This window comes from Enoplosus armatus, chromosome 8, assembly GCF_043641665.1.
Source record: "Enoplosus armatus isolate fEnoArm2 chromosome 8, fEnoArm2.hap1, whole genome shotgun sequence".
Taxonomy (NCBI): domain Eukaryota; kingdom Metazoa; phylum Chordata; class Actinopteri; order Centrarchiformes; family Enoplosidae; genus Enoplosus; species Enoplosus armatus.
The window spans coordinates 8695842-8719935 of NC_092187.1; the positions used below are offsets into that span (position 1 = coordinate 8695842).

The 24094-nt window shown below is 39.9% G+C and overlaps 2 protein-coding genes and 1 non-coding gene across 3 annotated transcripts; 1 reads left to right on the forward strand and 2 right to left on the reverse strand.

Annotated features, from left to right (window-relative positions):
- Positions 1 to 3317: 3317 nt before the first annotated feature.
- Positions 3318 to 11399, reverse strand: LOC139288981 (serine hydroxymethyltransferase, mitochondrial-like). Its single transcript, XM_070910464.1, has 12 exons — positions 11320 to 11399; positions 10029 to 10223; positions 8417 to 8496; positions 7688 to 7888; positions 6280 to 6361; positions 6005 to 6127; positions 5623 to 5762; positions 5297 to 5459; positions 5051 to 5150; positions 4461 to 4616; positions 3989 to 4096; positions 3318 to 3445 (listed from the first exon to the last, which is right to left on the reverse strand). The coding sequence occupies exons 1-12, from the start codon at positions 11350 to 11352 to the stop codon at positions 3318 to 3320; spliced, it is 1509 nt and encodes a 502-aa protein (XP_070766565.1). The 5' UTR covers positions 11353 to 11399.
- A 640-nt stretch (positions 11400 to 12039) lies between these two features.
- LOC139288488 (neurexophilin-2-like) lies at positions 12040 to 17150 on the reverse strand. Its single transcript, XM_070909791.1, has 2 exons — positions 17064 to 17150; positions 12040 to 12870 (listed from the first exon to the last, which is right to left on the reverse strand). The coding sequence occupies exons 1-2, from the start codon at positions 17148 to 17150 to the stop codon at positions 12040 to 12042; spliced, it is 918 nt and encodes a 305-aa protein (XP_070765892.1).
- A 2158-nt stretch (positions 17151 to 19308) lies between these two features.
- On the forward strand, positions 19309 to 19423 carry LOC139289594 (U5 spliceosomal RNA). The gene has a single exon (XR_011597463.1). It is a non-coding gene; the product is annotated as a U5 spliceosomal RNA (small nuclear RNA).
- Positions 19424 to 24094: the final 4671 nt, after the last annotated feature.

Below are 24094 nucleotides of genomic sequence, written 5' to 3' on the forward strand. Positions count from 1 at the left end.
TATGATAGCAGAGCACAGCGTGTACACGCACACACACACACACACACACCAGTCAAATTCCAGGTACCACTGCCTCTCCATACTGCAGATGCAAGCATATACACTGAGTACATGATGTACAGGATGAAAACAAAACAGACTGATGAGGTGAATCAGGTGTAAAACTCTTTCTCTGATTCTCCTCTAACTTTTAAATCCATTTCTGTCTTTAAAAACAGATACAGAAGGGGAGAGTGGTTGACAGTTTACTTTTTAAGCGTGTAGATTGAAATAACAAACTGTTCATGGATCAAGATTTTAAAGTAACCAAATCTCAGTCACGGACACTGTTTTCTAGGAGGATGTTGGCTTCATAATCGACTCTGCTTCCTCTAGTTTTGCTTCATTCTATTAAAGATGACACTCACTGTAAAGAGAGAAATGTTAGAATAAATATTTACTGGGAACTCTCAGGAGACCACAGGATTTGTCAATCCCTAACTTGTGACTGGATGTCTTATATTGTTCTTCTTTTAAGACTTTACCCCTTTGTCATATGAAATATTGGCGCACGGTGTTTATCACTCCCTTATTTTCCTGTTTATTAACTTCCTCAGTAACATCCTTGATACTTCTGAAGGATAAACTAAAAAGAAACCTGTAAATTCTTACAGGATCTTGGCTTTGTTCAGTGAAGGTGAGACTTTGTGTTTCATCCTCTTACGAAAACCTCAGACCTTCCCTTTCGGCTCTCTGCGCTGTGAGCTCATATTCATCTCATTTCCTCGCCGAATTACAACAAAAAGAGCGAATGAAGAGACAAGAAAGAACAGAACATCAAAAAATCATCCTACTTTTAAACACCACAAGAATTGTTATGGCAATAAGAAGAGGGCTAGAGACCCAGAACGATGGAACATGAGGGATGATGATTTCCCTAACAGATATTTAAAAGCCTTAAAACTCACACACACTCATCAAAGGAGTTGTCAGGTCATGAGAAACAGGGCAAAGAGATGAGTCGTTATTTGTGTTGTGATGCTGCATGTGTGTATTTGTGCGTCCTTGTGTTTGTTTGTGTGTGTTTTCTGACGACAGAGCTGAGAGCTTCCCCTGACCTTTGACCTGTGATTCAGCTGGCCGGTCTCTGTGGAGGGGACACATTCCTCTGGCAGAAGCTGAAGCAATAACCCTCAAACGAAAAATTGGAAGACAGACCGAAAAGCCAAGCAGGACACAAAGATGTCTGACACAAAACAAAAGTCCATTCAATTCTTCAGTGAAATAAATATCAAGCGCTTCAATGGGCAGCAGCAGCAGCAGCAGCAGCAGCGCTTCATGTTGCAAAGCTCTTTTAGTGCTACTTTATACAAGAGGAAACTTTCCTTTTAGAATAAGAAATAAATACATCGAAATAAAATAACAACCAAGTTTATAATTTATAAAAAAAGAGGAGGCCTGCTCTTTTTTTGTCTGTGTGGGAGTATAAAGATCTGACTGCAGCAATTTGAGAAACAGTGGGAGAGGAGTTTCAATAAATAGAAATGAAATTTCTGAAGGTTTTGTGAGGACAGGGAAGGACTCTGGTGTTACATAACGCTCTCATCTTCTCATGTATATAATGAACGGCCTGTGTTTATTAGCATTATGTAATGTGGGGTAACGGTGACATAAAGAGACAGTAGCACAAAAATAAAAATGGTATCAAAGTAAGTTGGAACTTTATAGCGGGTACAGTCTGGTTGTTAGTCTTCATGCAAAATAAGTTTAATTGAAGTCATGAAGCAATCCATTCACATAGAAAACAATACCAGCTGTCCAACTATCTTCCTGTCAGATCTCTGTCACTGTCTAAAGATCAGCTTTTATTTTCTTTTTCTGAGCTGTTCCCTGGAGTTGACAGTGAGAGGAAATGACCAGAGGAAATGCCAGCAGCTTAACACGGATCAATGTTTATAAACTCTGCAGAGTCTCCTCCCGCCTTGTACTGAAAACATAAATCATCTGCCTCTCTAACAAATGCATGTGTATGTGTTACATAACAGCAAGTGACAACAAAGAGCTTATGAAATATTAGAAAATCCAATAAACTTGTAAACACTCAGGATCAGATTTTATTGCACTGAAGGAGATCTACTGTATATACATTGTACATTCTTCACAAATCCTTTACAATACATATGAAAGTGAAGGTATAGAAGGTGACATTAATATGTTTTACAAAAAAATAAGCCTAAAAACATAGTTTGTGCTGTTTATCTGTTTTTGGTTCATGGTTTTGTGGGTGTAAGGTGAGCTGAGCGTGTGTCAGTTCCAAACAAGAGCTGCTTTGAGTTTCCCAGGGTCGGGGACAAAGCCTGCCGTTGATAAGGCCTCTAAAAAGAGCTTAATGACAAAAAGCCAAATACCTAAAAACACTCACGGTCCTTCTTGGCTTCTCGGGCAGCAAAACAATAGTCCTGTCTGAGAAGTGGAAAATGCATTAGAGCAAGTGCAGCAGCTGTTGATGTATTAACTGCAAGATCATAACTTGCCTGCACAAAACAAATAATTTTCCATTTCTAAGTTCAAAAACATTTTGCCAAAGTGGCCTACAAGAATTTTGCACATTACTGTAATAAGTTGTCAAAGTGCAATAAATTGTTCCACTAAATGAGTTTCTAATATAATGAAACCTGCTGATGTGTGGTATCATTTCATAAGGAGCATAAGACATTTAGGCAACACTTAGTCCCCCATATTCAGCATTTATAAGCTTACAACTACATTATAGTGTGTTATAAACCATTTATTAAATGTTTATATACTGCTTTTAAATGCTTAATAGGGGACTTAATGTTAAGTGTTACCGACATGTAATAATAGCAATAATAATGACACAAAAACCTGTAAAAATGACAATGCAGTAAGTTATTACATTATTATTAAGCATTATTATTATTATTGTTACAAAAAAGTACTAAATGTGTCATAGAGGAATTATTTTACAATTATATTGTTTCACTCAACACTGGACTTTTCTCTTTTGATCAAAGTTGAGTGTTGATGTTAAAAATTATCTGGCGATTTGTATTATATGACTTTTTATTATCAGGCATATATTGGCATCACATTACATTTTTCATGTTATTTGACAGATATAATGTCATTTTTTCACATGGAAATGTGATGACCGCTGATGCAGCACACTGACCAAACTGACATGAGCCTGACTGAGAAATGATGCTTGTTTCCATGGCAACATTATCAAAAAATCGAAGACTACTTCATTAGATGAGTTCTAAAGGATATATGTCCATGATGTGGTGGGTAAACTGCCTTTCTTGCGTGTGGTGTCATTAGTGGTCAGTGAATCCGGGCATGGGGAAGGGCCTGGCAAATAGCTCCACCCGCTGGCGGAGCTCTGTGACGCGTGACACTGTCTCTGGGTCCTGCAGCAGGAAGGACTTGAAGCTGGCCAGATTTCCTGTTAGGAGACATGAAAGCAAAAACAACTAGCTTAAGGTTTTAATAATATAAATATGCCTAAAAATATCCTCTAGTGCTGTAAAAAACGTTCATGTTGTCCTTGTACGGACAGATGTTTCTGTTGTTTTGTCCATCCCATTACAATAAAGGAAGGCTAAATAGGTGGAACACCTCTCTTTATAATGCAATACAATTCAACGGCACCACAAAATACTCGAAATGATCATGAAGTTGATTTAACACCTCTTTAAAACAGTTTCAACAAAAACTCATTATAACCTTCATGAAGACTTATTGCAGGACTGTTGAAAAAGACTGCATTCATTTTAGCTAGGTGTACCTAATAAACTGGCAACTGAGTGTGTATGCACATCATCATGTCATTTGTGAAGACATTACCAATGGTTCACCTTAGTCATAAAGCATTAGAGAGCCTTCTCAACAAACAAGTGATGTATCTACCAGTATATAAAACCCCAAATAATACCACTGTCACTGGATGAAAGTCCACTCAAAATAGAGAAACTTCTTCCTCTCTCACCAGTCTTCTTCTTCACATCCAGTGCAATCTGTATCCCTTCATCAATAAACTCCACAACCTTTTCAAAGTCTGCCTCTTTGAACTGTCGCGAGGTCAGAGCCGGAGCTCCTGTAAGAAAGCAATGACAGATAAAAAAGGTAATGGTACTTTTTTTTAAAAAGATATGACAACATTAGGGCGATCACTGTTGATAAAGTTGATAAAGAGGTCAAGACTGGTGCGGTTGAGAGTCACAAGCTGACAGACTGACTGACAGGCCGCTGGATATCCAGACAAATATACAGACAGATCAAAGCAAACAGAGACACATCACACACAGAGAGAGAAGAAACAGTCCAGTATCATACAGGTAGGAAGACTGACTGGTTGACAGATTCTGCCCAAACAACCTCCACTCCTGCAACTCTTTCACCAAGAGTAATAAATTAACCAACAAATCCTGAACAAGCTTTAAATCTACTCATTTGAGTACCGAGCCTGAGTCCCCCTGGAGTGAGAGCGCTCTTGTCTCCGGGGCAGGTGTTCTTGTTGGCGGTGATGGACACCAGCTCCAGGACCCTTTCAGCTCGAGCCCCGTCCATCCCGCAAGGTCGAAGGTCAACCAACACCAGGTGGTTGTCTGTTCCACCTGAGAGGAGGAGGTAGAGCGATTTAATGTTTTTGTTTGGTTGATGGTAAACTTATATTCAGTTTAGCTCAGGGGAAAATGTGTCTGACAGTGAGATGAATTGTCATTTCCCTTCTCTCTCCACTCTAACCTTCGTAGAGACATGATAACATTTTCATAGTTTTTCTAAAATTCCTCTTAATGTTGGCTTTTTTTCCAATTCAAACTGTCAAGCAAAAGTTAAGATAACTTTTCTTAAGTCACAAAAGCAGAATGCAAACTAGGTTGGAGCAAACACAGAAGCAATCCAAACGCGATTGCATCAGGTACTTTGAGGGGCAGAAATGCAATATTATTTCACTAAACCTAACTCCATAGTCAGTGGGAAAAAAATAAAAACATAAACAATGCAGTGCATCTTATTATAAACAAACACTCTTCTTCTCCCTCAGTACCTGACACCAGGGTGTAGCCTTTCTTCAGCAGGGCGTTAGCCATCGACTTGGCATTCAGCAGCACTTGAGCGATGTACTGTTTGAACATGGGAGTGGAAGCCTGCAGAGACAGAAATGATGCTGTGTAAAGAGAACGACCATATCAGGACACTCCAGATGACAAGCAGGACTTTGCAGAATGTTTTTCTCAAGGATTTTCTCTCTCGTTTGTTGCAGGCTATTGAATATTAATAATTAAAGTTGGACCTGTTTGAGGGCGACGGCCACCCCAGCAATAGCGTGGTTGTGAGGTCCTCCCTGAAGTGATGGGAACACAGCAAAGTTCACCCTGTCCTGGAGGTCGTAGGTCACCTCCCGACCTTTCTTATCCACAGACCGCACACCTTTACGGTAGAAGATGAGACCGGCTCTGAAAGAGCAAGCCAAATGCACTCAACCTGAAAAGTCCCCGTTAAATGTTTCACTTGACAATAAACAGTTTGATCCTGTGTTATTGTGACCAGGACCACCATTAACACTTATTCTGTGACAGATTGAAAAACAATTAACACACATAACATCCAGGCCCTCACCTTGCTCCACGCAGGGATTTATGAGTAGTGGAGGTGACCAGGTCAGCGTGCTGGAAAGGAGAAGGAACAGCTCCTGCTGCCACCAGGCCGCTAATATGAGCCATGTCTGCCAGCAGGTAGGCATTAAGCTCCACACACAGCTGAAACACACAATCACACATATTAAGTGATAACATTTTAAAGCTTTTTTCATTATACATCATTTTTGTACCCTGTTTTCTCTTGTTTGTGTTTCCTGTTTTTATTGCCCTTATATTTAGCTGCTGTTGCTGTTGGAACTTAAGGAATTTCTTTTTGATAGAGTTATAGGCTATTCAAATATTTTATATACCACTACTCTGGAATACAACATAGCAGACATAATTCTTGACCTAAGAGGTACCTTCTTCATGCGAGAGTAGTCCATGAGACGGGCATAGGCGCTGGTTCCTGCTATGATGAGTCTGGGTCTGAAGAGTCTGGCCGTCTTCTCCAGCTCGTCATAATCTATCAGACCTGTTTTGGGCTGAGGTGATACGGGAGGACAGGGATGATGGAAGAGTCACACACACTAGTAAAAAGTGAACACCTTGTAATCTTGTTTTTACAGCTAGAGCAACTGTCTTCTTTGGTTCGAAACTTTATTTCTATTTTAAAAAAGTCAACCAAACTACTCACATCCAGCTTGTAAGGCATCGATTCAAAGTAGATGGAGGTGGCAGAGATTCTCTTGGTGTCTGTCATGTAGCCGTGGGTAAGGCTGATATGAGGTGGAATAAAAAAACATTTAGAAATTAACTTTTAGTAGAGAGTGAATCCCAGAAGTTCAGCAAGTGAGGAGTTATGCGAGTTCCTCTGCAACGTGGTGAACTTATTCTGACCTCTACAGATCCTTATTTTTTTCCCCATATAACCAGTATATTTATGTAATTAAATATGGTATAGAATAATTTCTGTGAAACTGAAAAACCTTCTTCACCATGCCTCTTTCCTCTGATCTACAGATCCTCTTTAGTTACTGTAGCTTGTAGATGAATACAAAGACTAGATCTATTACATTGTTATATTGTTGATTTTTTTAAAGAAAAATGCGAGAAGTTTCATGTTACTACATTGTGCCACTGGGTGTAAAAACTGCGTATGCATTTATATAAAAATCCAATCCTTCTCTTCTTACTGTAAACCTACCAATTCCCAGCCAGCCATCATACAAGTTTTATATAGTGTCTGACTGGCATATAATAGTTGCAGATCTGCATTCAACTTAAAGCTAACTATCACCTGCAGCAGTAACATGGCTAAGAGGTGCGTATTTGGGCATCAGTTTGGAAAAATTATTGTTTACATTTCCCACAGTTCTGTGGTTGTAGTTCAAATAAAATTACATTCATTTCAAAGAGGGTGGTATAATGTGACAACTCCAGACTGCATGACTAACATTTTGTCATTTACATTAATTCCTCTTGACGTTAAGTCCCATAACAACATCCAGTTTCATGCAGGAAAATGTAAAAACCACACAGGCAAAATCTCAAAACATTTCGTGGCACATTTAACAAAACTGGAGCAACTAATGACATAATGGTCAGATAATGTACTAACATGTCTATCTAAATGCATTGAATAAGATTATCTAATAATTAATTGTTAGGAATTCCCAGTGATGGCACAACATCACATTGTTGCTCTATACCCAGTAATTATTAAAAGTCATAAGAATGTTATCACCATTGTCATTTGGCAGTGTTATCATTATGTTTGGTAAAATTTGATTGTTAACTCTAGAAAAAACCTATCCAATTAAAACTAAACTGAATTGTCACTTTTGTAGAAACCAGCAGAATCAAGTATGGAAGTAGAAGGTATAACTAGATTTACTCTAAATGTATGTGTTCCTTCTTCTCCTGGCATGTATTTTTTGGGGGGTAACTTAATACATTATTTGATTTTGGTTTAATTTAGAGTGTTGTTTCTATCACATTTTGACAAGCAGTTGTTACACTGTCACTTGCTATACATATAAACAAAATAAAGGACCCAGGACCCTCTATATTTGTGTATCTCTGGCTTGAACATGTTCACTCACTGTCCTCCGTCAGGCAGATCCAAGCCCATGATGCGGTCATGAGGCTGCAGTACAGATGTGTAGGCTGCAAAGTTAGCGGGGGATCCGGAGTACGGCTGGACGTTGACGCCCCACAGATTTGGGTCCAGACTGAAGGTGGTGAGCGCTCGCTTCTGACATAGCAGCTCAATCCGGTCTATGATCTCCGCACCTCCATAGTACCTGGGAAAGGCCAAAGAGACTGATTGCATCATAATTTATCATATTGTATCGCATTTTATCACATCGTTTCGTACTGTATCATACCGTATTGTATTGCATCATTTTGTATCCTATCATATTGTATTGTATTGTTTTGTAATGTTTTGTATCGTTTTGTGTTGCACCGTATCATATTGTTTAAAATAGTATCATACTGTATCAAATTGTTTTGTATAATATCACATCGTATTGTATCATATCATGTTGTCATATTGTATTGTATTGCATTGTGTTGTTTTGTATTGTATCATATATAATTCTGTATCATATTGTTTTTTTATCATTTTGTATCATATCATATTGTATTGTTTTGTATTGTATTGTATCATATAATTCTGTATCATATTGTTTTGTATCATTTTGTGTTGTATCATATCGTAGCATTTTGTATCACATCTTATGTATCATTTTGTATCACATCTATCTTATCATATTGTATTGTAAATACAAGGCCTGAGAAATACAATACAATCGTACAATCGTAGTTACCTTTGTCCTGGGTAACCCTCAGAGTATTTGTTGTTCAGACAGGACCCCTGGGCCTCAAGCGCTGCACGGCTGCAGAAGTTCTGACAGGACAAACAAGCACAGTGTCAAGATCCAGAGCCACACACTGTACTTTCTTTATCATGCTTCTACATTCAGAACATTGTCACCATCCAAACATAACCTTTATTTACCTGGAGAAGGGTGACTGAACACCCCTGCCCAGCGACACAGTGCACAGTCTAAACTTGAGTTATCCAGTATCCGATTTAATTAAACTATAAGCATTTCTCTTGCAAATACAAATTATAAAAACAATAAGACACGTTTCCAATTCAGAGAAGGATAATCAAGGCTATCTAAATCTGTTACATTTCTTGCATAAATAGACTTTTCTGGAAGCTGCAAAAATGAATTAAATTATCTTATCTTAAAATATTAAAGTATTAGAGGTGCTATAGTCAAATTAAAGGATGAATATAGAGGAATCTAACTAATACTGAATCCCTGGGGGGTTCAGCACAGTGTCAAATCTCCCAAAGACGCTTGAGAGTCAGAGGAGAGATGGAGATACAAAAAAGGAAATTAATGTAAATTAAATTTTCACCCTGTCTCAGTCTCTTTTTTTTCTCCCACTCTCACTTCTGCTCGTCTTCTTTCTCTCTCTGTCTCACTCTCTCTGTCCTCCTCAGCCGCCCCCTCTGCCTTGTTATTATACTAAACCTGTCACTGTTCAGGGATCCCTCAATCATTCCAGTGGGATTTAAAACCAGTCCCCCATGTGACATAAATCTCTCTCTATGACATTTCAAAACACTATCTCAACACACACACACAAACACACACACATAAATGGTCACCTCTCCTCCTCTGTCTCAACAGCACTTGGAGATCAATGGCAAAAATCAGTGAGGGAACCTAATGGGATCATTTGACTGTGTTCCTGAAGAAAAAAAACGGGGGCTCTCCATTGGGAGTCAGCCTGCAGCGGCAACTGACAGCACATGCACAAGAGTATGAAAATCTTTCAGTTGTCATTGTGGCTGATAGTGCTGTGGATTCATAATTGCTGGAGAATAAAAGAATGAAAGCTCCCGTCTTTTCCCACAGCTTCCACTTTGATGAAATCAGTGAAAAATGAGAAGGAAATCTCAGCAAACTCTCTGAAGAAAACAGTGAAATTCTAGAAACTACAACTCTGGTGACTTGCGGTTACACTGCTAAAGGAGGCTCCTCTGCAGTGTAAGTTGTCCTTGGGCCATTACTGTGTGTGTACTGTATTCAGGGCTGTGTAGGAAACTTATACAGTATACAGTTATTTCTTCATACTTTTATTTAAGCAAAATAATCCCAGGGATCACCCCTATTCTCCACTGTTGGATCATTACTTACAATTGCTCTCCACCCTTCTTTCAATTTTCAGTTTGAATAAGCTTAATTCGCAAGACCAATGATTTGTTTAACTAAGCTTACTGTGGAACCTCGTCATTACATGTAAGACGCATTATTGGAGGAAAGTTATGAGTGAATGTCAGTCGAACAGATCATGAAACACAAACCATCTCCACTCTGCTGCTTCTGTCTCTCTCCTCTTACTGTAATACGAGGGCCTCACCTCTGATGCGATTAGCTCCAGTCCCCGACACTGCCTGTCCTTCTCCTGCTGCAGGAGGCTCCACATCTCTGGGTCGTCCTGAGCCAGGCTGTCCTGTCCCGTCCACCCACCAGCGCTGCTGAGGCTTCGCCTGCTCGAATCCGCTGCGACCTGCCCCTCTCGGCCCATACATCCTGAAACCCTGAGGAAGATGGGCTGCATGGCGTGGTGGACATACAAATCAGTCAACAACTAAACGTCCACTTCCTCAACAACGGCTGTATAACTGTCCTCTGTCACTGTAAATAATATGTCAGTCCTATTTGGGAACACCCGGGAGAGATGGTGCTGTATTTCTTACAGCTTACTGTTCTATTTAACAGCTCAGTGTAGTTAATAAAACATTAAATAGGAGACAAAAGAGCCACAGGATTTGATGCAACTCTTCATTGTGCTGTAAACTGTCTGTGCAGAGTCAAAAAGTTTCTGAGGGGTTCTTTTTTTGTTGTTGTTATTGTCCAAGATTGCTCCTTTGGTGTCTTTTGAAAAGCTCAGGAAGAGTGAGCCTGCGCAAAAACACTTTCATCACTCAAAATTATAATACTTTGCACCGGGGGCTTGGAAACAAGGGAGTTAGAATAATGTGTCTTTTGATGTTCTAAACAATCCATTAAATGAAAGGCAGTGAAAAAAGCAAACATTCAGTGGAGCGGTTAAAACCTTGGACATGAAAAGTGTAATGTGGGCTGGCCACACACGCAGTGACTTATTTATCAGGGTCTTGTTTGTTGAAGGCAGCTTGTAGCTGCATGATAGTTATGTAACAAAGTGTTACTTTGGGCTAACAGACAGATTACTGTTCAAGCATGAATATATGTTGAAACAAGTCTCCTTTCATCTTTTGTGTTCATTATGTTTTCAAAGCCTTGAGTATATTAAGTCTTACATAAAGGGCAAGAGTGTACAGTAAACTCTCCTTCAACAACAAAAACCATTCTGGGACAAACAGTAGCACTCTTTTCTCTTTTGACGACCTGAGATAATCACAGTTATCAGATAGTTATGCAACTGGACTGACAAATTGAAAATACAACACAAAGTCATACACAACATGCATCTTCAAAACCAGACATTTCTATCATGGTTCAGGTGACCTGGGGTGACAAGCTGACCTAGTTTGCAGTAAAAAGTGATTTAGTTACAACTGCTCTTCGGAGCAGGGGGAGAGATCTTCTAGTGCAGATACATGTGGATCTGTACGAACATTTTAAAAAGCTCTGAGATAAATACATCAAAAAACAAATGTACTCACCTGTAATTTTTGCCGTAAAGACAGAGAGAGCATGTCTGTGACAGCTGGGAAAACAGAAAACTTTCAAAGGTGCAAAGGGTGAAAGCAAAATCTGTACTGGATGAACGCCAAGGACATGTGAACTTTGTGTCACTGATAGAAGTGACTACAGCAGTAAATCATCTGTTTCATTTCACTCTCTATCAGTTCTTTGAAGAAGACATATCTAATCAATCATAGTCACTGTACAATGAACAGGCAAGGAATTAATTTCATAGTAAAAAAGCACTGGAAGTCAGTCCATGTTATAAAAGATGATTCTGTCCCTCAAGATGTATCTATTTTATATTATTAATGAGCCAAGAAATCACATTTTTCAATATCAAATTTTGGATTTAAAGTCTTCACTTCTATTAATGCATATTCAGAAAACTGAATTCATAAAACAATACACACAAAGTTATATCATGGATCAAGTCACTGCTTTTTTAAAGACAAAGTGGAGCAGATGAGTGTAGTTTCAGACAACACAAGCTCGCATAATACATCTCATCATTAACAAGCGCTTAAATCATCACATTAATACACGTTTTGGCTCAAACTAGACTGCTGAAAATGTGTTTTTAACAGCGTATAAAAACAGTCAATCTCAAACCTATATTGAATACTGAACACGTGATTTTGAAGGATGTATGAAAAGTCAGAGTTTGATATCTCAGTTTCTGCATCTCAGAATCCGAGTCATCCGAAATGCTGCTGGTTCTGCTCCGTCTGAAAGTTGTGGTCCGGACAGACTTTCTGCACCAGCCTGTAATCGGTGCCGGTGAAGGCGATGAAGATGCATATAACCTTAAAGGGTTTGGCACAGATCCAGGCTGCCTGGGACTGGGTGTTTTCTGAGTAGCAGGTCTGCCCTGGGTCGTACATGCAGGGCTTGGTCTTCTTGGACCGGTTCGTTCTCTGGTATTCGACCCGGCAGTTGAGTTCGGTCACCATCATGTCCTGCTGCTGCTTCTGCTGGTCTGGAGGAGTTGAGCTGGTGGACTGAGGCGGGCTCTGGAACTGGGGTGTCAGATCCGGAACCAGGACTGAGTTTCTGGTGTGAACGCCCTGATCAAAAACCTCCCATCCTACAGCTTTGGAGGGTGGGACGATGCTGACGGATATGTTCCCCAGACGGGATGAGTTGTGGCGGAAGTAGACGCTGAACGTGCCGTTGATATGGTCCACTATTTTCCCCGTCACTAGGAGGCTGAACTTCACTGTTTTCACATTGAAGTAAAAATCGCCCCAGCCCAGGATCTTCTTGGCCTTGGAGGATGTTTTTGCGGGAGGTTTGGATTTAGGAGGAGGGCGGTACAGATACTGATCCAGGGCTTGGGAGACGTTCTGAGGCCAACCATACGGGCCGAGAGAGCCGTAAGCAGGTGTTTTGTGTTTGGTGGAGATGATCTGTAAGTCTTTGGAGATGTGTTTAACCTTCAAAGCAGCGCCCACTGCTTCTCCTCTTCCTCCTTCCTCCTCTCTCAATTGTTGGCTCTGGAAGTCCAAGGGCTTGGTGGTTTCTTGGACCTGTGGAGAACAAACCATAAATCTGCTTAAAATTCAAAGTGCTGTTTTTTCTAATCTAAAAGGTAAATTCACCCAAATCACTAAAAAGCGTTTCTATTTTCTCACTTACCTGTATCCCTAGCGATAGCCTAGCATGCAGGTAAATTTATCTGTCTCTGAGATTTCCTACCTAAACACAATGGAGGTGAATGGATTTTTGTTTGTGGTGTTAACAGTATTTAAAAATGAACATTAAAAGAAATTCTACATCAAATTTTATTTCCAGAAACAGTATCCCTGTTACTCTGGATAACTGAGCTGTTAGGTTTTCTTCTACCAAAGAAATAGTCCCTATTAAAAGAAACCCTGACAGTATGTTCTGCGCATTATCCAGAGGAACAGGGACACTGTTTCTGGAGAGACGTGCTGCTGTTGATTTTCTATGCTGTCAACACCACTAACAAAATTCCATTCACCTCTATTTTGGGATGGAAGCTGATATCTCAGAGACAGATATCTCAAAACTTGGGCAAATAAAACCCAACCTCTTTGACACCACCAGAGGTAAGTGTTGTTATTTGGGTGAACCAACACTTAAATAAAACATAAAAGGAAAAGCGTTTTGGTAAAAAGTGAAATCTGAGTTTTTTTTGGATGTCCATCTACATCTGTATCTGTACAACTTATCCTTTATGATCTTGTCTTTTTGTGATACAATATTTTCTTGTTCCATTTCTTTTCAACATGGTTATCGTCAGCATAAAATGAACGGATCTACAGCTGTAAATGTTTTCCAGGGATTTTTGATGGACCACATTTAAAACATTCATTCATTCGTATCATTAATTTTAAACAGAGTACAAGGTTTGTGACTCTTTACAACACACAGATAGCTCAAAGAGGGCCCGCCACAGCTTCAGTGGTAGTGGGTAATGTCCTGTAGGGTAAACGGTCCACAGCAAATTTGTAACTCTGAGAGCAACGGGGGTGTTTTACTACGTGTAGATAGTTTTGAAGAGCTCATTCATGTCAATATTAGCGATGTGAGAGAACAAACAATTCTTCAGTCAACAACTGTCAACTCTAAGTAATACAGTCCGTACAGTATTGTAGGATTTGTTTTGTGTGAGATGCACTGTAGAAGGTGACGAGAAAGACAAAAGAGAGGAAAAGCCTCTGGACCACCAGGACGACCGCAAATGAAGGACAGTTTTGCTGTAGCTACATTACAAGGTAGCAGATAATCGATTACAATAATTATGCTTTGAGGTGCTGGGCCCTCTGAATGAGAATGACTTGAAACTGTGATCAATAGGTCAGCTCCTTCAGGCAAGGACTAACAAGGAGCATGCACACACACAGTCACATTCATATTGCCATTAACACATTTTAATTTGGCTGTCCTCCCTGACGCTCTCTCTCTCGTTCCCCTGTTAAAACTCTCGATTCTCTTTTCCAACGACCTTGATAATGGACTGAACCTGTGGGCTTATCAATCATTATGCTTGCAAGAGAGAGGATCACGGTCAACTCACAGGTCACTGTTGAAGATACTGCAGAGAATTAAAAAAAATAACATGCATTTTACAGTAAATCATTTACAAAAGTGTTAGCAGCATCTTTTTCATACTGAGGTCCCTCCAAGCCGAACATGTCTCAGCTGTCTCAAAAAGACTAAAAATCCCTTTTTCTCATTTTCACCTTTCTCTTCTGCGTCATTGGTTTGGATTACTTTCTTGAAATTAATATGGGATTAAGCTTTCATCTGGATTCACCTTGTCATGTTATTATTTCATACGAAGAGCAGTTCGTGTTTCATTCACTTACTGTATTGTCATTGCATTTCTCTATCTCCATACACATCCTCCTCCTTCCCAAGATAAGACAGTATGGGTGAGCAGTTTGCAGATTACTTGCAAATCAACATGCTGATCTGCCTTCTTACAATGTTAAACTCAAAACAAATGACCTACTAAATGCAACAATGCCATTTATTCCTCCAAGAAGTAACATGTGGAGAAACAAACTCCTAAATATGTTTCCAGAAAGTACAGCATGTATTGCTCAAAGTGTTTAAATATTTTGATAAGTAGCAGTAGTTGTTTTTGTCATAGCGGTGTCAGTAACAGTTTTGTTTTCATATCTCACACAGAGCAGAATACATCAGTAACATACAGAAATATAGTTCATTAATTCAACCTGACTGTCCCTCTCAGTTAAAAAACTGCACCGCATAAAAAATATAAAAGAAGTGTGAAAAATTAAGTGCATGTTAAGATTAGTGAAGCAGCTTATTATAAGCCTGGCAGCCACCTGCTGTTGTGTCTATTAAAATTCTCAAATCCAAATAAATCCAGTCATTAGTGAGGCTGTTTCATGTGATATTTCTGAGATGCACTGCACCGTTGACATGCACGGCTGTGATATGTTTCAATATGCACAATGTACATGCATCATCATAAAAGGTAAGTGTAAAAACTAATGGGACCACCTTCCTGGTTAGGTGACTTCAGGAGTCAAGACTTTATTTTCTCTCATTAAAAAAAACACTTCCATTTTTAAGTGTCAATGCAGTGTGGGAGACAGGTCAATGTTTTTTATGCCTCCAGAGAATTGAGACATGAGCTGGGCAAAAAGTTCTGCGCACTCATTGTTTAGGACTTGATTTCTATTTTTATCATAATGTGTCAAAGGCAGATGGAGGTTTAAGGTTATTCACCCCCAGACTTCTGAATAAACAGCTCACCGGATATCATTATTTCTCACCAACAAGTGGGATTCACATCACCCCTTACCACCCCAGCCCTGTGTGCCAATCTCTGCCTTCTCCTGTAAGCAAGTGAGCTCCAGCTGTGCCTATTGTAAATCTCCAGCTATGTGCTGTTCTTACCTACCCTAATTGGAGCCCACTGTGTGACAGCCATGTCATTGGCTCTGTGTCAAGATGCCAGCACAGAAACTGCAACTGAGCAACAGTGGTGGAGTGGATGCAAGCACAACACCTGTGCAAAAGCATCTGCAGAGGCAAAAAAAAGACCTGAGAGCAGTAATTGCATTTTAAGGACAGACAGAACAGTCTTGCCATTGGCTAAAAAGATCCTTAATGTGTCAGTTTTCACGACTTAACAAAAAAACGAAGCGACAATGTTTCTTAAGCCCCCGGGTGACAAAACTTTATCAAACTGACAAAGACTGTGCAATCATTTAGTTCAAGTAGTAAAGCACAAAATTAGATTGCTTTGAGGTTTTCACCTGACAACTTCAGTGTTAAAGTTACAGATACTGCAGTCAGCTGCTCATGCAGCAAAGTTAAGAAAGTTAAATTAAAGACAGGTGAGCAGATTGAATTACAATTATGCCTGAAAGAGAATTACAAACCACAAGACAGGAACAAATTAAAAATGTTGAGGATGGTATATGCCCATTGGTTGGCTGAACTTCACTATGTAACAGAAGAGTCAACTTTGTTCAAATCCCAAGACATCAGGACATACAAGTTTTCCATTCTGAGTCTGGATGTAGAAAACCAAGTCAGAACAGAACAAAAGACCAGTGCAAATTCAATTCCTTGAATAAAACAGCATGTCTCAGACTTTTCAGTGAAACATTTTCAAGACGTGAAAGTCCAAGTTGAATCTCAAACCAGCAAGTCAAGTCTCAAGCAAGGGTCAATTAAATTGTAGTCACATGAGCACAAGTCAGTTCTCAACTCTGTCAACTTCTTAAAATTATTAGGAGTATTTGCTCTGAAACCAATGTAACCATGTCAACTTTTTTCAACCTATTATCCTCTAAAAAAAACTACAATAAAACTGATTTTTATTTTGAGCAATGAATAATTTCTAAGAGCATATTTGTTCAGCTGGTAGATAGGCTATCTCCTATTCCCTTTCATATACACAGAACCAACACATCCTTCCATCAAGAAAAAAAAACAGTTGAAACAAAAAAAAGACCACTGCTTGATTGTGAAACAATGCTGCAATATGATGAACAGTGGCAGAAGCAAAGCATGAGGGAATTAGAGACTAATTCCTTGACAAGAATTTAATGATGACCTATTTGTTTCACTAATTAGCAGCACATAGGCTTCAAGTAAATCTGCAGTAAAAACAACACTTCTCAGCGCCACTTCAACAACACCTTGCGTTAATAATGAGCCACACAACCTCAGGAGCAGAGCCCAGAGCGGCCGCTGGCTGATCTTTACTCACCGCTGAAGGAAGAAGCCACAGACAGGTGATGGCAAAGTTCAAACACAGCGCCCTCATTTTGCGGCAACGGTAGCAACGTGTCGCCATCCAGAGAGCCGAGTTGTCTTAGAGACAATCTGCCCGACTGAATAAGTGGTGATTTACTGAGTCAAAGCTTACACTCACTTCAAAAGTAGAGAAGACATTCCGCAGCGAGAGACTCAGAAATCCCCAAGATCTGGAGTGAATACTCGGCTTAGTGAGCCCCCCCACCACCACCACCACCATCTCCATCTCGCTCTTATTCTCTCTCTCTCTCTCTCTCTGCATCTTTTCTTCCCCTCTCTACCTCAAGCGCGCGCGCGCACACACACACACACACACACACACACACACACACACAGTCCTCACTTGCCTCCCTGATCATTTTCACCACCTGGCCGGCCCTTATTATGACTAATCAACCCGGGGAAAGGCGCTCTCAGGCGGGCACGGTTTGACAGCCCTCCCCGCCGTCTTCGCATACTTTAGCCACGGGGAAGCTGACAAAATGACAAGGGCTCTCTCTGGGAAATGTAAAAATCACTGACAAGTCTGGTGAGATGCTGCCACTGCCTCAGCCTATCAGTGGGATTTCAAGCCAACAACACATTGCAATTACTAACCAACCAGACAAGTTGTCTTTAATAAAGAATGAGAGTCTGTGTGAATACAGAAACCCATGCTTACTCATGTTCAAGTAGCCTACCTCTTAGCATGCTTATGTAATCGTTGATGATCGGGGAAACCAAGTTGTCCCATTGTTTAAAAGACATTTCTTTGGTCATATATCCGGTCCACAAGAAAATAACTCAAATGTATTGTCAAAGTGATTTTTAACTGGCCTTACAATCATAGCCGGAAATGATGGGTGTGGCTACGGCAGCCATCTTTGATTGAGTTAATAGAGTTGAGGGACTGGTCATGGACCTCGTAAAACAGGCTGAAACTCAAACTTTGTTGTACAACTTAACCAATATTTTTGAGCCAGCAGCAGAGAGGAGTCTGTGGGATTGTGGACAGCTCTTCAACTCGCGGTAATGTCACAGCATTTTTCATGACGGCAGGCAATCTTCTGTCAGTTTGTGTTTTCAAAGTTTGTCAATCTAATGCTATTAATTTGTGATTTGTCAATCGTATAAAATCGATGTCAGGTATGGCCTGTGGCTGTACCTGTAAAGGGATCAAAGGCATTTGAGGCAAGCGGGCAGATTCGGGTGTCCCAACGGGAGTGCAGCGCCATCTATTGGAAGATGTCAGGATTTATACTACGCAGGAAATACTTCATCTATTACATCACTAAATGTTGTGTTAATAGTCTCAGACTGTGGACGACTGCTCTTCGGTTATGTGTAGGCTATAGGCGAAGGTAAGGGTAGAGGAAGGCCCTAAATAACTGCAGTATCTGTAGGCCTTAAGTGAGAAAGATTTCAGTTCATTGGAAAGATGAGTGTGTAGGCCAGGTTTTGGTTGGTTTTTAATGGACACAGGTCTACAGTATTGTTTTTGCATTTTTTGCCATTGGCTATGTTTATGTGTGTCGGCTTCACATGTCAAACCCAGCCATATCACAAGTTATGAATCTCTCTACCATATCACATTAGTAAACATGATGGTGGAGGCTGTATCTAGATGGTAACCCTAACCCTTTGTCAAAGCCCAAAAAGGAATATAAACTAAGTAAAATGTTCATCTATTAAAACATGTTGTCATAAAGTTTGCGCCCGCCTAGAAATAGTTTCTCACAGTATGGATGTCCTGAAACCGCTGGAGCTGCATGAGCGGAGGACCCCTGGCAGAAATAGCTCTTACGTTAGCGCATGCGCACGATTAAATGCTTGTAAGCGAGAGAGCAGTGACACTATTCCAATTTATCGTAAACTTTTCACATCCTCGCTTTATTGAAGAGTCACATATTTTCTCTGGAGAAAGGAAAAAGAAGGGTTATGTTTTTTCTAGAAGCTATTTTTAAAAGAAACAGAGGCGTGGCCAAGATCGCCATATTCCCACAATGCATAGCGCACGTGTTGGCAGTTACAGGCTAAACTTTTTACATTTATCTCGCACCCACAGCGTTTTTGGTGCTATTATCGCAGGTATTCAGTGTAAACACGTTATATGTCTGAATTCAAAATATTTTCAAAACTGGTACGTTTGTACAGCGAAACGTAAGTGAGGATCATAAGGCGGAGAGTTAAGATGGCCACGAAAATCTTTCAAAGGCAGTACACTCTTGTTTCTCTTCAGATCGTATAAATCTTTCGCCTTTTACTAAAGATTTCCGTGGAGAGGAACAATAAGAGTTTCACCCAATTTTTTGATGCTCTGCGTAATGCGGAGCTTCCTAACTATGTGAAAATAAAATCGAAAAATCATAGGAATGATATTGCGTTATTATCTCTTTCAGATTGATATAAACATTAATGCGGTTGCAGATGTACCTCAGTTAACACAATCCTGAAATATTTTTATGTATGTTTATGTATAATTTGTTAGTATTGTCGCTATTCTTAGATTGATATTAACGGTAATACGACAGATGTATCTCAGGAAAGACCATCCTGAAATGTTTCTATGTGTATTTATTTGTTATTTGTAAGTATATAGATGTCATACTCGACTTCACCGTTTAACTTATCTTAGAGACGATTGAAATTGGTTTATCTTGTCTTTGTCTTTAAGACAAAACTTCTTCGTCTGAATTGATCACCAAATAAAACAAGAGAGCTCCGTCTCATTTACAAGTTCTCCACAGTGAACAGTCTTTGCACTGAGTCAGTTGATTTACGCGCCCATGACCACCAGAGGGCGCACACTTCAAAATAAACCCACACTATAATTGATCACTGTGTGCCCCATATCAGTTTATCGAAAAACATTTGTTTTGACGCTTTAGTTATGAATTCTTGACAGATTTATGTAAAGATGATGGCTTGCAGACTTCCCCCTCGGATTTGAATATTGGATTTCACTTTCAGTGACACAAATACAGATTCCTCTTTTTTAATAATCCAGAAATATCCTGCAAGCAGTGAGTGACATTTTCTACAACAAACAAATCAAGTTTTGTATCATATGAATTGTCACATCACAATACCGTCATAATAAACCCACCACTATATCAACGTTTTTTTGTTGAAAGTCAACATCAAAACGTGTTGCTTTAAAGAAATTCAACAAACAGCGATTTCAAAATGTGAAATATTACGCCGCTACATGACTGAGTAGCTGCATTTCGACAAGTGGCCTATAGGGGGCAGCAGTACACCAGCGGCGCTAAATCTGCAAGAAAGTGCAAGAAGAAGAAGAAGAATTTTGGCAAAAGAAGAAGAGGCGAAATAATAGAAAGAAAAACAAAATGTCGAACCCCACTAAAACTGCCCAGTCAGTGGCACAATCAGGCTGCAGGAGAGTTTATTTTTTCCTTCACAGATTTATTGTGTACATCGCTGATATTCACAGTCGCATCGCAGCCGTTCGTCCGGTGCACTAGCCGGTGAAAGAGGGGGGACGCTTAAACGCCGAAGAGCAAAGAGATTGTAAAGATTGAAGACTGCGACAATGCTGCTGCTAGTGATCAACAGCAAGACGTGGGAGATACACCACCAACTAAAAAGCAAAGGAGGAATAAGAGTGCGATCTGGAATAATTTTACCACTTGTGATGATGATGTGACCGAGGTGGTGTGCAACATATGCACAAGAGTTGTGAGCAGAGGCAAGGATTTAAGACATCTAACCACCAGTACTATGCACAACCACATGCATTACAAACATCACAATGTGGCAGGAGATCACAGACAACCCCCACCCCTCCTGCCTCACTGCCCTTTGCACCACTTGTTCCCCCGAATTTCCAATCTGAAGCCCTTGATGAAGCAAATCACCCAATGGCCCTGACAATCACTGAAAGTGTGGGTGAAATGATTTGCATAGATATTCATAGTATTTGTTTGTGGAAAGGTTTCTATAAACTTATGAATTTGGTGGCACCTCAAACACTTCCTGCGGGCACTCACCTCAGTACTAAAGTTCATCACAAACACAGCTTCATCAAAGAGTAAAAGCTAAAGTGAAAGAGAGCCTTGAGAACATTGAGGGCAATGTTGAGCTGATATTTGGACCAGAAAGTTCTCCACCAGCTCCTACCTGTCTCTTACAGGACATTGGTTTATACAGAATATATCAGGGGGTGGGGCTGTGACACATAAACGTGTCAATATGTTGCTCAATATGAAGGTCATCGATACAGAATACACTCCAGCAGAAATGCTTGCAACACCTCCAGGACCTTGTTGAAGGGTGGCAAACTTATATTTCCAAACAGATTTACTGTTGTGTCCTTTGTCATTAACAACACATGTAATATGGTGAAAGCCATGTCAGACAGTGGCATTACATTTACATTAAATGCATGGCTCACTCCCTACACTTGATTGTAGCAGGTTCTGTTGAAGAGTGCCACAGTGTGGTGAGTGTTATCAACACTGCAAAACAAATTACAAACAGTACATAGCGCATATGTCAAATAAAGCCATAGCTAAGCCTCACCGCGGCTGCTTTAATCCATGATGTACCGGCCAGGTGGGACACAGTGTTGTTCATGCTGCAGCCATGTCCACAGAGGTGGACCTTGGTGGGTCTGTCTCTCATCTCAGAGCATCAGTGGACTTTGATGGAGGCCATAGGCAAAGTGCTGGAGCCATTTGAGGAAGCAACATGCACAACGTGCTAAGATGATACATCTATTTCCTCTGTGATTCCATGCATCCAGGCCATCAGAGCTGCACTGAACAAACTTCTAGCAAATAAGCATTTGAGTGATCTGTTAGAGGCTCGCAAGCTAGTTGGTTTACTGCAGAGCCACACTTTCAATGTGTCTTTAAAATCTGGATCCCAGATTTATTTATTTTATTTATCATGCCCATGGCACTGCTCAGCAAACTGGATTTTGAAAGCTGCTGTGGCAGTGGAGGTTGAGGAGTTGTTGGACCAGGACAGCATGCCTTCAGCAGGTGAAGCTGGCTCTTCATCAGGTGTGGTGCTAGATTCAGAGGCAACCAGCAACAAGCCAGCAAGCCTTTCCTGGGGTGCAATGCAGAGTCTTACAGCAAATAATCCCACATCTTTGTCAAAGACAGTGACATTGTCAGGTTTAGTGGAGACCTACCTAGCAGAGAGCAGCACACTGTCACTGACCTCTGACCCCGTGGTTTCATTGTGGTCAGCAAAAATGGCACAATGTCCTGCGCTAGCTCGAGTGGCAATCAAATATTTGGCGTGCCCACCGACAAGTGTCTCCTCTGAGAGGCTGTTGAGCACAGGAGAAGATGCTGTTGCCCCAGATTACAGACTCCTCCCATGTGCTGCAGCTGGTTTTCACCAAGTACAAATTTGGTGACATTAAATAACTGTCTTTTGTTGCATGCTCTCTTGTCTTAATGGTGCTGTACTCTTTGTCTTATAGATGCTACTCTGTTTGACATGTCATTGTTCAGACCTTAAATTAAGGATGCAAAAAAACAACAACATGGACATTGACACGAGTGGGGCAAAAAAGAAATGAAAAGCTGGATTCATAGTCTTTAGTATATGGCTGTGTGAAAATATGTGAAAGTTCTGATGCTGTTAATTGAAGAAGCCGTTGTAAATGCTGTAGAGATGTAAGCAAAATTTGTGCCATGTTCAGTTTGAAGAAAAAAGTATCTTCTACATGTTCCCCAAAAACTTTTAATCTTCACTGGTCACACATCATTCTTAATGCTTTTCACAGTCATAAATAAGGTAGATTGTGTCTGCACAGAGGCCAAGTATTATTTTGTATCTGCAACTCATTGCACAGTAAAGTTGTCAAAGCAGTTTTTTCTTTAAAATGTTTTTTTGTATTTTTGATAATTTCATCTTGGGTGTATTTTATTCACTTAATATTTCATACTCATCACTCTATGTAGCAACTTACATTTTGATTTGTATATTTTAACATCATAAAATATTGTATTGATCTCTCTATTTCCTTTAAATCCTTGGCCTTCATGAGTGATGCAAATTGTGCTTTATATGTAAAGATCAGGAAAATCAGGATTTTTTTTCTATTGAGAGTTGATAACAGTACTCCAATTTCAACCTCGATTTGAAACTGGATTTAAGCTGCCAGTCTGAACACAAACACAGGATATGATGTGAGCTAAGCCAGCGTAGGCTACAGATAATTTAAGCAGCAACAGTACCAAGTGGTACTATTCTGCACATACTGCAGCACTGCTTTATGCATTACACTCCATCAAGAGCAGTTCCTCTGCATCTCTGTCTCTTTTAAATACAACGTTGCCCTTTTGGAAACATTTTAAAGAAAGTTTCACAGGGAGTTTTTAAGTGCACTTCAGGTTTAATATTTGAAACTTGTACACTTCAAGCATTCGGCTACTTTTAACAGCAGCAAACATTTGAAACCATTTTGAGCAGTATTTCTGTTTCTTTTCATATAGCTTTCCTTCAGTTTGTCAGGGTCACAAGTAAAATTATGTACAAGCCCAATCTGGGAAATGTCCTTTGCACCGTTTATTTTCTTTGTTAATATAAAGCTATGTACATGTAGAAATGGCTTTGAAGCGTCTATTTACGTAACTATGAATGACCTAGCGAGCCTTGCAAATGGTAACAAACACTCCACAGAATTTTTACCATGCAAAATATTTGTTACTATATTAACAGTAATGTTAAATGGGAATATACAGCTAAATTCATGTTTTTAACAATATACCCTGTTTAAAAAAAAACCCTGAAAGTTCAATGTGAAAGTTCATGTTACATTTAGATTTACTGTCTGTTTCCTATTCGCTAACTCTTATCACCATTGATCTGGCACTCAAAGGTTTTGTTATGGCCAAATTTTCATAATCTGCTGTGAGATGTAACAGGAGCTCCAATTGTCTACTTCCTTTAAAAACTGTATTGTCAAATTTATTTATTTATATATATATATATTAATGCGTGTCTTAAATCTTACACCTTCAT

Excerpts from the sequence above, each read along its gene's own strand:
- LOC139288981 (XM_070910464.1), bottom strand. The coding sequence starts at position 11,352 with ATGCTCTCTCTGTCTTTACGGCAAAAATTACAG. Across the intron at positions 8,497-10,028 it reads TGGAGCTAATCGCATCAGAG|AACTTCTGCAGCCGTGCAGC; the intron begins GTGAGGCCCTCG and ends TTGTCCTGTCAG. Across the intron at positions 6,128-6,279 it reads CGATGCCTTACAAGCTGGAT|CCCAAAACAGGTCTGATAGA; the intron begins GTGAGTAGTTTG and ends GTATCACCTCAG.
- LOC139288488 (XM_070909791.1), bottom strand. The coding sequence starts at position 17,150 with ATGGCGACACGTTGCTACCGTTGCCGCAAAATGAGGGCGCTGTGTTTG. Across the intron at positions 12,871-17,063 it reads TGTGGCTTCTTCCTTCAGCG|GTCCAAGAAACCACCAAGCC; the intron begins GTGAGTAAAGAT and ends TGTTCTCCACAG.